This window comes from Sitophilus oryzae, unplaced genomic scaffold (genome assembly GCF_002938485.1).
Source record: "Sitophilus oryzae breed Bouriz unplaced genomic scaffold, Soryzae_2.0 scaffold_496_pilon_pilon, whole genome shotgun sequence".
In the NCBI taxonomy this organism is placed as follows: Eukaryota; Metazoa; Arthropoda; class Insecta; order Coleoptera; family Curculionidae; genus Sitophilus; species Sitophilus oryzae.
Window position 1 is genome coordinate 531,503 of NW_022147080.1, and position 13,256 is coordinate 544,758.

Here is a 13,256-nt window from a genome sequence, read left to right on the forward strand (position 1 = left end):
ATTTTCTATCGAATAAAGTAAAAAAATACCGAGGGTGCCATTTAAAAATCAAAAGTTGTAGTCATTTCCGGTGAAACAGGAAGTGATAGAAAAAGATTGAATACGTCAATCAATCCTAATTTATGTCATATACTAACATACTAAATCTCGTTTTTTAATCTGAAAAAAAAACAAAAAAGTTACAAGAGTAGGTCATTTTTGAGACGCACCCGATATAGGCGCACAGTTGGTACTGACGAAGCGTGACAGAATTGGCCAAGCAAGTCAAAATCAATCGAGCTTAACAATTACATAATTCCTAGACTAGAGTAATAGCTGTGATATTGGGAAGAGAGAATTACATAATTCCTAGACTAGAGTAATAGCTGTGATATTGGGAAGAGAGAACTGGAAGGAATTGGACCATTAACTTCTGTTTATATTATCTTTACATTTATTTATTTTGACGCCCTCATATCCATCTAATTTTCTTTTTTTCTCTTGTACCATATGGCTATCTAGAACTGTTTTCGAGAAAAAAAAACAATTCTTTGCAGGTCTCTGAACCGCATTGAAAAAAGCTTTAAAAAATAATTACAATTTGCAACTAGAGTAAAGTAATAAAATAGTTTTGGTAACACCACTTTAAAATACTACAATAACACAGTTTTTTACAAATATATAATATACCTGTGACACAATACATATATATTCAAAAAAAATCAACGATTATACAGGGTGTCCCAGAAATAAGTGCATGTATTTTAAGGGTTAATAAAAAAAACATATTTTCTCTTTATCGTTTTTCAAATAAGTCCAAAATAACGGATAGTTATTTTACTTTGAAAATTTTCAAAAAAAAATATTTTTTGCTGAAATTTTGATAACCACTGAATCTTTTCTGAATTTTCTTTCTTGTAAATTTAATCTAATACCTATGTTGCCATATTATCAAAACTACCATATTATCCCTACCTACCATAAAAGTGGAAAATAAACACCCCGATTGCAAGTCGCAAACATGTAATTTAAAGAAGTGGCTGGAACTATCGAAATCTTCGAATATGACACCATAAAAGACCAAAAACTTTATAGTAACTTTTCAAAGTAGGGGTTACCAACAAGTGTTACCATAATGCCTCCATTAAGTTTTTTTTTACTTTATAGTAACAATTTAAGTTACGGGGTAGTCGCGGCCACGACACCTAGTTACTTCTAATTTATAGTAGCATTGAAAGTAGCAAAATGGTTACTGCTACCTTCCTAGGTCACTATAAAGTAGCCGTCGCTCATCCATTGCCACTAAAAAGTCACGGGAGTCAAAAACGGCTACTTTATAGTGACCGTAACTTAATATACCCTAATAAATGTAATTGTCTCAGATTGCATCGTGTGCTGCTCTGTTTTAATGTTTTCTTTTACATGCTTTTAAGCTTTATTAAAATTTTGTAAATTCCCTAAGTTGAATAAAAAGGAATTTAGATATTCTAGTACTTTCTACCGAAGAATTAAACAAAAGGAATCACTGCGAGCCGATGCATCAACATCAGAAACAAAAACTACATTCTCCTATAATCCTACTTATGAACATCATAAATCAGGTAGTGACTGAGGCATTTTTGAAGCTGTTTCTGTAGATGAGTGTAGTGTTAGTTCATCTGAAACTGAATCTCAGAGGAGAACTAATTTGAGAACCAACAATATAAAACAAGAGCTAAAAGAGTGGGCGTTAAAATACTATATACCTCATGTAGCTCTGAATAATATAGAAACACTAATAATAGAAAATGCACAATAAGTAAAAAATAACATCAAAGGGCAAGGCGGAACGTTATAGTGGCATCAATGGAATGTATAGTCGCCGCCACCGCGATCGGTGTAGCAACGCTCCAATTAAGTGGCAATTTGGTGGCACAGGGAACTTTCTTGGAAAAATCACTCTATGGTTCCAAAGAATCGTTGACCATGTAGTTCCAAAAAAGTTATTGTTTTTATAAAGTCGCCTTTGGATAGCTACAATTGTCACTTTATCAATCCGAAGATTCTAAAGGTCCAAACAGGTAGGGTCGTTGGCCTAATCTCTGGCCTAATATGTTTATTGTTCCCGGTACTTTGTGGAAGCATATGGAACTCAAACGGCCATATTTTTTTCATGAATTTTTAGACGAACAGTCAAATGGCTCAAACATTATGCATTTTTAAGCTAAATATACCTAGATTAAAACTTTTTTTCCTTAGTTATTTTGTTATTTCTGACGGTGGACTAATATTTTAAAGTTTGACCCCAGTTTCAAGCAAATTATTATTATATTTGAATTACAAACATGAGTTTCTATTGCAAATAATATAATAATTTGAAATATTTTGAGAAGCGCTCGAAAATTTTGTTATATAAACCAACTATTTTATTCAGTAAAGTTGATTGCGTTCTGGAATTTACCTAAAAAAGGCGTTAAAATCGCACGGTAAATAACAAATAATATAATAAATAAATAATAATGGCTTCCATAATTATTTTCCATCATGACATTTATTTTTATGAAATGTGAAATTGCATGAAGAGGTCGCTGCGAATAAAGTTCAACAGTTTAACGAAAGTTCCACATGTCGGTGGCTTTGTCGGTGGCTAACACTTGGCTGCCACCAGTGGCGGATACAGAGGGTGGGCCCATGGGTCCCGGCCCCCCCCTAAAATTTGTAAATTGTGTTAAATATTAGGCTTTTTTGTTAAAAATGGCGCCCTAAAAAGCATATTCTACATTACTTTTTATTTTGGGCCCCCCCTAAAATAAATTTCTGTATCCGCCTCTGGCTGCCACGAACCTGCGACTAGGCAGTTTCGTAACGGATAAGTTGCATTCACCAGTAGGCTACTTAATAGTAACACATCATAGTAACTCTTTTAGTGGCAAAAACTACCCAAGACACTACCCGGCTACTAAAAATCTTTCCCCATTTTGGTCCTCATCAAGGAGATCGAAATCGACAAAATATCAATAGACAACTTTTATTCGCCATTAAACAATCTGCACAATTTTGCTAACACTAACAAAAGCAATAAAAGACAGTGTCGCGTATGTTTTTTTAGAAAAATATTCCAGCGATAACCCATATGCACTTCCCTGGTGAATATATGTCGACATTTTTCTAGCATTAAAATATGTCGCACTTAAGGTACGCGCACACTGACCAGAGCCGCACGCGCCGCATCGAAGGAAGAAAAATATTGTTTGTGTTACTTTCAATGAAGGTGCGCATACTATCCAGAGCCGCACGAATTGCATCGACGAAAATGCGGCCAGCATTGTTGGGCCAGAATGATTTTCGATAAATGCGGCTAGTGCTGCTGACGTCACACGCAATTCCTTCCACTCTACGTAGGTAGCCGAAGAGGAGCTTAGAAACTCAATATGCTAAGAAAGTTCGCAAATTTTTCATGGTTCATATTGAAAAATTTTTAGTTCATCTTCAATTAAATATGGAAATAATGTGGATTTTTGCAAATATTGTGAATATATCCCATATAACACACAATATCCGCAGGATATTCATAGAATGTCGGAATGTCCCATTATAAGATCATCTTATAAAGACATCTATAGGATATCCTCCAGACAGCCTGAAATCCTGTAGATGTCTCAGAATAGAATATCCTATGGATATCTCTGTTGTATATCTAATGTACATCCAGCTGAGATATCCAAACATGCTCATCATAATAAAATATCCTAACAATATCGTCTAGATATTTAGGAAAAATAAATAATGTACTACTTTTTATATTACATAAAATGCAATAAATCATACAGATAGATATATATTACATCAAGGCAACACAATATCCTGTTGGTATCTTCTGGATAATCTGGATATTTATGAGCTTGGCCACTCCCAGTAATACAGAGAATTTAAAACGCCCGTGCAAAAAAGTTCCCACAATCCATCTCGACAGTTGTTTGTTTTTATATCGTGTATTATTCAGTTCTTTGATTTAGTGAAATTCGAGGTGAATTAGGTCGTTTGTCGATATTGAATGGGCTTAAAAATGACTCAAACTAACAAAACTAGTTGAGTTTGACTTAGTTTTTTTTATACTCATAGTTCTAGCGTTGTTCTAGCAGAAATTCTATCCTAACCTCAACTAATGTCGAAAAACGACGAACGACTTAGGGTCTCACAATGAAAAATTTGTGACAAAATTATAGATGAAAATTTGTTGAAAAGCGCTTTTCATGCTTCTTTTTCTTACGCTTGCTTCAATTGTTCTTCATCCCTAAGCCCATTTTCGTGTTTGATGTATTCAAATAGAAATCCTATTTTTGTGTTTAAATTGTGAGTTTCTGGAATGTGTGGTGTTAGAAATTATACCTGTATCTTGTGTGCTAACTTTGATGTAAACTGTTGCTGCTAGACATAAACTGCTAGACTCCATAAAGGGTAGTATAATCTGGTATAATACCAAACGATCGAAAAAAACGGCGTAAGAGGTGGCTTGGCAATGAAGATTGCTGTTATTTTGTATGTAAAAATATATGGGGAATGTCATCGATCGTAATTTTCAAGCCAATTGAACGCCGTTTTTTTTCTCGATGGTACAGTATAAATTGAAAGCTCTTAACTCATACAAATAAACTTCTAAATTTTGACGCAAAATTCATTGACATAATATGTAGGTATATTTTAGAGCTGTTAATAAAAATATCCAATGAATAACGTCAAAATGTGGCTAAATATAACTAAATCGCGAACGTTTTTACTATAAACTAAGGATGAAGTAAGTATTGTCAAATAACAGTCTTCATATAATGTCCTAAAAATATTCTTTAATGCTCCCAACATCATCCTTGTATTATCCTATAAATATCCTAAATAATCGTAAAAGGCTTGCCTAGGGATGTCTTGAAGATGACTTTTTTGTCCCATCTGGATATCCCATAAATATCCTCCTCTCTGGTTTTTGGATATCTCTAAGATATTTACTATATCCTTGGTGGATATCCTCAAGATATCTATAGGATTGTGTTGTGTTATATGGGTAGTAATTTTTACCATCAAAATTTTATTCGATTCGCTAAAAGCACTTTGAAGAAAATTATAATATATCTAAAAAAATTAAGACTTTAACACCCAACTACGAAACAAAGCAGAATCGAACCTATGTTGATCTAAAATAATAAATCTTATCTCTACAAAAGGAATCTATTCAAGAGAGTTGGCACATATTTTTTGAAACACCCAGTATAGATAGAAAACTTAGTACTTAAAAAAATATACAAATATTGGATGAAACACTAATTCACCACAATACACCAAAACACTTTACTTTTGCACTGGACGCGCGTTTCGGCATCATCTTCATTTCTCACAGTTTTACAAAGATAACAGAGTATAACTGTGGTTTTAATCATCTGCTGATGATGCTAAAATGGTTAGCGAAAGGCGCGTCCAGTGTAAAAGTAAGTATATTGTGGTAAATTAGTGTTTTATTTTGCTGTTGTAACACCAAAAGTTCCAACCCCTAAATGTGATATTGGATAAAAGCTGTGTTCATTGTTGATAAGTATAAAATTTTGTGTTTTATTTAAAATATAGGTCATAGGTGTCGGAGAAAAACATCATGTCTAGGTTTGATTGCATATAATAACAAATTTAGCTTGTTTTTATTATGAAGAAGTATAAATATAGGTATTAAAAAAGTCGACGAGTTAAAAAGCATCAATAATTATTAGCGATTTATTATATTTTTAACTTTGAAGTTGCTTTAAATGTATATAGAATATTGAATGAAAAAATAGTCAATATTTTAGAAACCAATCGATATAGATAATGATATGATGGTAGGTTTTTTTGGAATGAAAATTGCATGAACAGGCGAAAAGAATATATATCTAGCGTTTTATTTAAAAAATGCATATTTTTAATGATATGGTCCAGTAGCGTCCCAAGAGGTACTTTTTTAATAGGATAACAAAAAGCGCCACTTACATTTTTGGAAATTTTATAAACATGATATCAATTTCTTAAGAATTTTCAACTTTAATCTCAATACGAACAGAAAAAAATATTTCGAGTTTGATAAGCAAATAAAAAAATGATAATTTGAATTCAAATTCTTTTAATTTTAATTGGTAATTAAATTATTGTTTAAAGCCAATTGCGATAGCTTTCAAACTGACACTTTTTGAATACAGCTTCGTTTATCTTTATTTTTTAAACGCTCAAAGAAATAACGGTGCGCGATGAAGATATCCCAAAATACTTATTATATCGATCCCAACAATCCCCCAATATCTCCGACCGATAAAGGTACCTTTTCGGCTTTTTATCTTCTTAATTATATGTTGCCGAAATCCTTTGGTGTCATTATTATGGACCTCCGGCCGTTCCCAGGAGGTCACAGGGTCAGTCCAAGGCTACGCCCCGCGACACGCAACCAATTTACCATATTTTTCAAGCCGTTCAATCTATTTCGTAAGTTAACAAAACGAAACTACTATTATACGTGACTCAACATGGTGCAATTCATAATATATGCGTCGCGTCGTTAGCCAGCTAGGATCGATAGGAATTGATTTTTTCAATTGTCCCGCCTTAGAAACGTTAGGTGATTGGCTGAAATAACTGAAACCATTCCCTTTCAGCCAATCAGAATAGAACACGGTGGTTTACTAGTTTACGTCAGATTTATGGAAGAGGATTATTGTTTTTTTTTCAGTTGCGTCAGAAAATTTGCGTTGATAGGACAAGAGCGTATTTTATTAAAGTTAATTTTGCCAAAGAAATAGTCCTTATATTGTCTTTTTTTATTGTTCGATTAATTTTAGAAGTGTTATAGTGGAAATTTAAAAGAATATTTCAGAACCATGATGAACACAGGCAATGTTTTACCTGTCCCTGCGATTTTAAACATCTTGAACGACGATAATAATAACTACATTATGAACGAAAATATGGATGGACCCACTCAAAGGGCGAGAAAAAGACGCCTAGATCATCTTAGCTGGGAGGAAAAAATACAAAGAAAGTGAGTGTGAAACTGATTTTATAATTTCCTAATTATGTTATTGGTGTCATGTTCTTTACTAAAGTCATTGATCATGTCATCTGTTACTAAAGGAAACTGAAGAACAGAGTAGCTGCTCAAACATCCAGAGACAGAAAGAAAGCGAAATTAGAACAGATGGAAGGTGCTATTCAACAGTTGTTCAGCAAGAACGAGACAATTTTGGCAGAATGTGAGCAACTCAAATTGGCCAACGAGAGGTTACAGGCAGAGAATGCAGAGCTGAAGGCAAGGCTTCAGGTAAAAGTTAGATAGGATTTTTCAAGGTGCCTATCAGCCTGTTCCACTGCAACCTTTTCAGATTTATTGTGGTTTTTTTCTGATCTTTTCCTGCATTTCCAGTCTTATCCTTTTCAAAAAGTCCGGGATCTTGGAGAGTGAACTCTCCATATAGATCTTTGTTAATCACCTGTCATTGCCTAGTATGTACAAAAAAACATATTTGCCAGGCTGTCACACTGATTTAAAAAATATTCTGTTGATTTTTTTTGCCTATTTTTGCTTACAAGTACAAAGTATCCAAGATGGTATATATTTATTGTTTTATTTTTTCCAGGGTATCGAACAGTGTCACTGCCAAAACCGGCCTGTCGTGTGCAAGACCGAGAGAGGATCGACAGAGTCCCTCCTTCGGCCGAGAGGAACGGTCATGCACACAGCAGCGGTTTTGGCGCAGCAGAGACGACGCAAAGCGGCCCTATTGAAGGTGATCCTGGCAGCCTGCCTTCTCTACCAGACCTCCTCGAAGAGCTCGACACAGAGTCGGTCGATCTCAACGCCCTCGAACAGCTCACACAGACTCTGCTCGAAGACATTGCGAGGGATCTCGAAAGTGCTTCAGAAAAAGCAGCTCAACAGGTTCGTTATATTCTCTATTTTTTTCAGTAACCCCCATACACTTCAGTTATTTTGCACAATTTTAACTGAAAGGGTTGGACTGTTGTAAAAACGTCGTGTAGGAGAGCGTTTGGTCCAGTTTTGACCATTCCCTCAATACCTGTCTTCGCCAGATGTTTTAACCACGCGATGCGGTTCGACCCAGTCGTTCCTACCCGATACAAATTTTTTTGATATTGATATTTTTTTTCAGCGCATTGCGCCATTTTCTTCTATTTCTGTCTTGGATTTTTTTTTACCGCAATTACCACCGCCACTTCTAGCCATCTATTGTTCTTAACAGTGGTGGAGGTTGCTTGCCCGTGCTTGTGCTACCTGCGCAGTTTTAACTGCATAGTTAAAACAAAGCAAAATAACTGAAGTCTATGGGGGCCATTAGTATAAGACCCTACAGTTTACACAATCATATAAAACACTGCTATTTCTTGTTTTTCTTTTAGATGTGTTGACGGTATAAATAATCCTTTTAAGGAAAGGTAAAAGAATCAAATAAGAACTAAGTTTAAAATCAAAAAGTTGCACATAATGTATTCGTCTATTACACAAACACATTACACTTTTTTTTATTGTTTTTGTTCTTGTATAAGCATGAATTATACTGTATACAGATTTTGTGAATTATAGTATGTCCGAAAGAGATCCATGACAGTGACAGTTGTGTCTGTAATTTTAATACACGTTCTGTCGCTGGCGACACATGAAAGAACCAATAAAAGGTGTACTAAATTAAAATTTGACTGCGGTTTGAATTATGTGCAAATCTCATTGGTCCTTTGAAGTGTCGACATAAAATAGCTCTGACAATTACTGTCCTCCATTCACGCAGTTGTGCAGCTCTGAACTGTTCAAGAACGCGATACTCTCACTCCATTCAATTGAGTCATAAAGTTCAGAACTGTTCCGCGTCATATGGAGGCACCAGGCTATCGCGCACAGCTCCTTTCAGAACTGTTCTCGATTAGCCCAGGGCGTAAAGCTCTGGAACTTGAAAGTCGCTAATGGAGGACAGCAAATGAAACCCCGTTCTCAGAATGACGTTGGGCGACACAGTTTGACATTTCAAACAACCAATGAGAGCTGTACTAAATTTAAAATTGACAGCTGTTTGAATTTTGTACAAATCTCATTGGTCCTTTTGACGTGTCGCTGGCGACAATCGCTGTTCTGAGAACGGGGCTTGAGAGGCTTCACAGGTAATTTTTTTTTGTGTAATTTTTGTATGTCTGTCAAATCTAAACCTGTCAAAATCTTCTCCGACTTGTTGGACAGACTGTATTTTTTCTAAACAGTCACTGAGTAATAATAATCAGTAATTCTTTTGATTAAAATCATAAACTAATTGTTTATTTTTTGCAGGAACACACAGCAAATGCCATTAGATCAGAAAATCAAGTTGGGCAAATGGTGGGGACGGCATCAGAAGTCTTGGAACCCGGTAGAAGTAAAAAGCTAGAGGACAGCAAGTCGAAAAGCACTCTGGAACGAGATATTTCAGAGTACCTACTGCTTCACCATAACTACGCCAAATCCCGACCAACGGGAAAGTCAAAAAGTACGTCTCGATGCACTAAATCAACACCCAGTATAAGAAAACTGAAAACTATCCGACCAAAGCATAGGAAAATCGTCCAGATGCCTGTCGAATCTGAAGTTCTTTATGGAACATTACAACCAGTTACAATATTGATCAATGAAGACAGCATTCCTCTAAACGAAGTGGTGATCGGTGATGATTTTGCGGTGTTGAGTCAAGGAAATACTCCTCAAAATGAGAGTACTCTCTTGACTGTTCCACGGCACGACCAAGGAGATCTGTCACCTAAGTCCGATCTGGGATATGAATCGATAGATTCGCCTCAGAGTTGTTCTGATGTCGACCAGTGGGATCAGAGCGTCTCTGAGCTGTTTCCTTCGTTAATATAAGTTCATATATTTTCCATTTTGTTTAGTTTGTAAGTCATAAATTATTTTTATACTGTTTTTTTTATATTAATTAGCTTTTAAGAGACGTACTTTAAGTTTGTTGTAATCTAACTTTTCTATTAAGTTTAAAATAAAGGCAGTTTGTGTGAAGTGTAAATTTGGGTTTTTCTTTCTATATTTAATAAATGTAGGAGAATTCTACTTCCTTCGACACAAAAATATCGATTAACATCTTATATAAACAAGGCTTATTAAAATAGAAATTACCTATAAAAAAATATATTAACTCATTCATTGATTACCTAAAAAACTAGGGCAGAAGTTATTTATATTTAACTACATGATTGGTGACGAATCAGAAAGTTTTTTAATAAAAGTTTAGCTAGAAAAAGTAAGTAATATGGTAATATCTCTGGTAATATAGAATTTTGCTAGAAGATAATGAAATAAAATATTGCTTAATTTGTTACATCAAATCTGAACTGATTATATGAGAAAAACATTATATTATTTACGTAACATTTATTATTATATTGGGTATTTAAAATATAAATTACCCAAATTGTTTTAAAAATTACATCAGACCGTCATAAAAAAGATATACAACAATTAAAATGTTAACCTCAAATCTGTGCCTCAAATTTTGAAATGGTCGAAGGTTAATGAAAGAAAAATAAATATTAATGTTTTAAGTTAATTATCAATAGAGTCAAAACCCTTCATGATGGTTTGTCATTTTCAAGTACTTTTGAATAATTTTTGTTAAATATTCCATTTGTTTTTAGTTGTCCAGACAAATATTTTCGGCTAGAACACCAAAATTCGCAGGCCTCCTCAAAACTATTCGAAAAATGTCCACCGAGGAAAGCGACGTTATAACTCAAGAAGTAGGAGACAAAGGAATAATAATACTGAATCGACCGAAAGCTTTAAATTCTTTGAATTTATCGATGGTAAACAAAATTTATCCTGCTCTCAAGAAATGGGAATCAGAAAAGTCTTTGGTGATTATAAAAGGTTTGTGTATACTTACCCTTATCTTTTTAACATTAAATGTTAAAACACGTTAATAGGTGCTGGAGGTAAAGCATTTTGTGCTGGAGGTGATGTTAAAGCCATAGCCCTAGCAGCATTTAAAGGCGACAAACTTGGACACGATTTTTTCCGTGCAGAATATACCAATAACGGACTCATAGGAAATTATAAAATACCCTATATAGCATTAATAGACGGAATTGTCATGGGAGGTGGAGTAGGTTTATCTGTACACGGACCCTATAGAATAGCAACGGAAAAAACACTGTTTGCCATGCCTGAGACACAAATAGGCCTATTCCCTGATGTAGGTGGTTCACATTTTTTGTCTAGGTTACAGGGCAGGCTCGGATGGTATCTAGCTTTGACTGGATACAGATTAAAGGGAACTGATGTGTTACGGGCTGGTGTAGCAACACATATCGTTAACAGTAAAGATATAGAAAATGTGGAAAAAGCTTTATTAGAGTGTAAAAATAATGATATCAACAGTGCATTGGCGAAGTTCCATCAAGATAATAAAAGTGAATTTTCTCTAGCACCATATCTAGAAAAAATTAATTTTTGTTTTGGGGCTCCAACAGTGGAGGAGGTTTATGAGAGATTGGAAAAAGATGGATCGAAGTGGGCCGAGGAAACAATAAATACTCTAAACAAGATGTCGCCTACCAGTATGAAGATAGCTTATAAAGAATTGGAGATTGGAAAAAATTTGAATTTACTTGATTGTTTAAGAATGGAATATCGAATAGCTGTAAACTGTGTGAACAATCATGATTTTCCAGAAGGTAATGACTATTTTTTGATTGTGCAACTTAATAGAAACTTATAGTATAGGCATTGGTTTATATGCATCCGTCACGCATCGTCATGGACGACGCATAACGCGTGCATATAAACAAGATTATAAACCCACCTTTAGTCCGTCTAACTAGGGGAAACATGGCACTAGCCTGTCGTTACCTGTCGTTTTAATTACTTGACAAACTGACATATGTCACAGACAAATTGTATCTTCTGTCTTTTTTGGATGTTGTCTGTCAATATTTTCCAGACATGTTTAATAGACTGAATGTGGGTTTACATGCATCCGTAATGCGTCGTCAGTCAATATTTCTACGTAATCTTCTTGGTTTATTTTCAAAATATCGGATCATGGTTGATTGGTCAAACTGGCATATATGACGGCCTGTCGAACTATAATTAGCAGAATTGTCGTTTTGATAGCACTCAGTCTGGAACCCTGTGCCTAGGTATGGTATATTTTTAAGTGTCTAAAACTATTCATGGCATTGAGGAAACGGATGACTTCCGTTATGCTCTTCTCTGCAACATCTCCAAGATATACCAAACTATAGAAACAATTCTGGGTCCCGTATTTCCATAATATACTATGTAGAGAGCATAAGGTCTCCAAGCCCCGCCCACAGGCTTAGTTCAACAGTAAAGATGTCTCTAACGCAGTCTAGTAAAATGAATGGAAAACGCGCCAAAATCGGGTATAGTTCGTAGTCGCATTACTGACCCGTAAGCTCCTATACAAATCCGGTCGTCGGTATAGTAAATGTATGACCGTTTCCCCCTCTTTTGAATCCTTGCCAGCTTCGGCGACCTTAGTTAAAAGGGATGCCCATTCACGAAGCATGTTCACTAACACTAACTGGCCAGTGTCCCGTATATACCGCCGTTAGCCTGGCGATATTCTTAAGCGAAGTTTTTCTGGCTGTTCGCCATCTACAGAAACTAGGCAAATGTCTTTTTCTGGTATTGAGGGGAGTAATTAATGGCTTAAGATGCGATTTTCTAGCAACATCTGGCACCTGCGGTCTGCCGCGCACTGGTTTGTTTCCCTATAAAACGGTACATTACCTTTCATTGATAAAATAAATACAGGTTTTAGCCACGTACGTTCGTAAAAACGAACCAGTGTGCGGCGACATGCGGGCGCCTCACTAGGAAATCACACCTTTAACGTGGCGGAACGACGGACAGCGCATGAAGGATGTATGTAAACTCACCTTTACCTAATATTAGTTTACTTTTGAAAAATCTAATACAAAATTTTTAGGAGTAAGAGCGTTGCTTATAGACAAAGACCAGAATCCAAAATGGAAACCTTCAACTTTAAAAGAAGTTACAGATGAATTAGTTAATAGTTATTTTGCCAATTTGCCTGAAGAACAAGAACTCAGGCACAAGTTGTGATATATGAGATTTCACTCAAGTTTAGGTAACAGTTAATAGATATTATAATTTTTTATTACAGAATATTTTTTTTGTTGAACAAAAGGTGTTGAAATTTAATAAACTACTTTTATTTATGTCATATCCATACAACGACTGTTTTTGTGTGATTGAC

At 35.1% G+C, this 13,256-nt stretch overlaps 2 protein-coding genes across 3 annotated transcripts; both read left to right on the forward strand.

The window, feature by feature from the left end:
* The first annotated feature begins 6,671 nt into the window (after positions 1–6,671).
* LOC115886788 (X-box-binding protein 1) lies at positions 6,672–9,613 on the forward strand. The gene is made up of 4 exons (XM_030906075.1): positions 6,672–7,003; positions 7,096–7,282; positions 7,599–7,900; positions 9,296–9,613. The coding sequence occupies exons 1-4, from the start codon at positions 6,843–6,845 to the stop codon at positions 9,390–9,392; spliced, it is 747 nt and encodes a 248-aa protein (XP_030761935.1). The 5' UTR covers positions 6,672–6,842; the 3' UTR covers positions 9,393–9,613.
* Positions 9,614–10,234: 621 nt separating this feature from the next.
* LOC115886785 (3-hydroxyisobutyryl-CoA hydrolase, mitochondrial) lies at positions 10,235–13,225 on the forward strand. Of its 2 annotated transcripts, none has more exons than XM_030906072.1 (4): positions 10,235–10,253; positions 10,648–10,879; positions 10,936–11,685; positions 12,966–13,225. In XM_030906072.1, exons 2-4 carry the CDS (start codon positions 10,714–10,716, stop codon positions 13,100–13,102), a joined length of 1,053 nt encoding a protein of 350 aa, XP_030761932.1. In that variant the 5' UTR covers positions 10,235–10,253; positions 10,648–10,713; the 3' UTR covers positions 13,103–13,225. The 2 variants fall into 2 exon arrangements, with proteins under 2 accessions (XP_030761932.1, XP_030761931.1); XM_030906071.1 differs by lacking the exon at positions 10,235–10,253 and adding an exon at positions 10,281–10,589.
* The last annotated feature ends 31 nt before the right edge of the window (positions 13,226–13,256 follow it).

Excerpts from the sequence above, each read along its gene's own strand:
- LOC115886788 (XM_030906075.1), top strand. The coding sequence starts at position 6,843 with ATGATGAACACAGGCAATGTTTTACCTGTCCCTGCGATTTTAAACATC. Across the intron at positions 7,004-7,095 it reads GAGGAAAAAATACAAAGAAA|GAAACTGAAGAACAGAGTAG; the intron begins GTGAGTGTGAAA and ends CTGTTACTAAAG. Across the intron at positions 7,283-7,598 it reads AGCTGAAGGCAAGGCTTCAG|GGTATCGAACAGTGTCACTG; the intron begins GTAAAAGTTAGA and ends TATTTTTTCCAG.
- LOC115886785 (XM_030906071.1), top strand. Across the intron at positions 10,880-10,935 it reads GTCTTTGGTGATTATAAAAG|GTGCTGGAGGTAAAGCATTT; the intron begins GTTTGTGTATAC and ends ACACGTTAATAG. Across the intron at positions 11,686-12,965 it reads CAATCATGATTTTCCAGAAG|GAGTAAGAGCGTTGCTTATA; the intron begins GTAATGACTATT and ends CAAAATTTTTAG.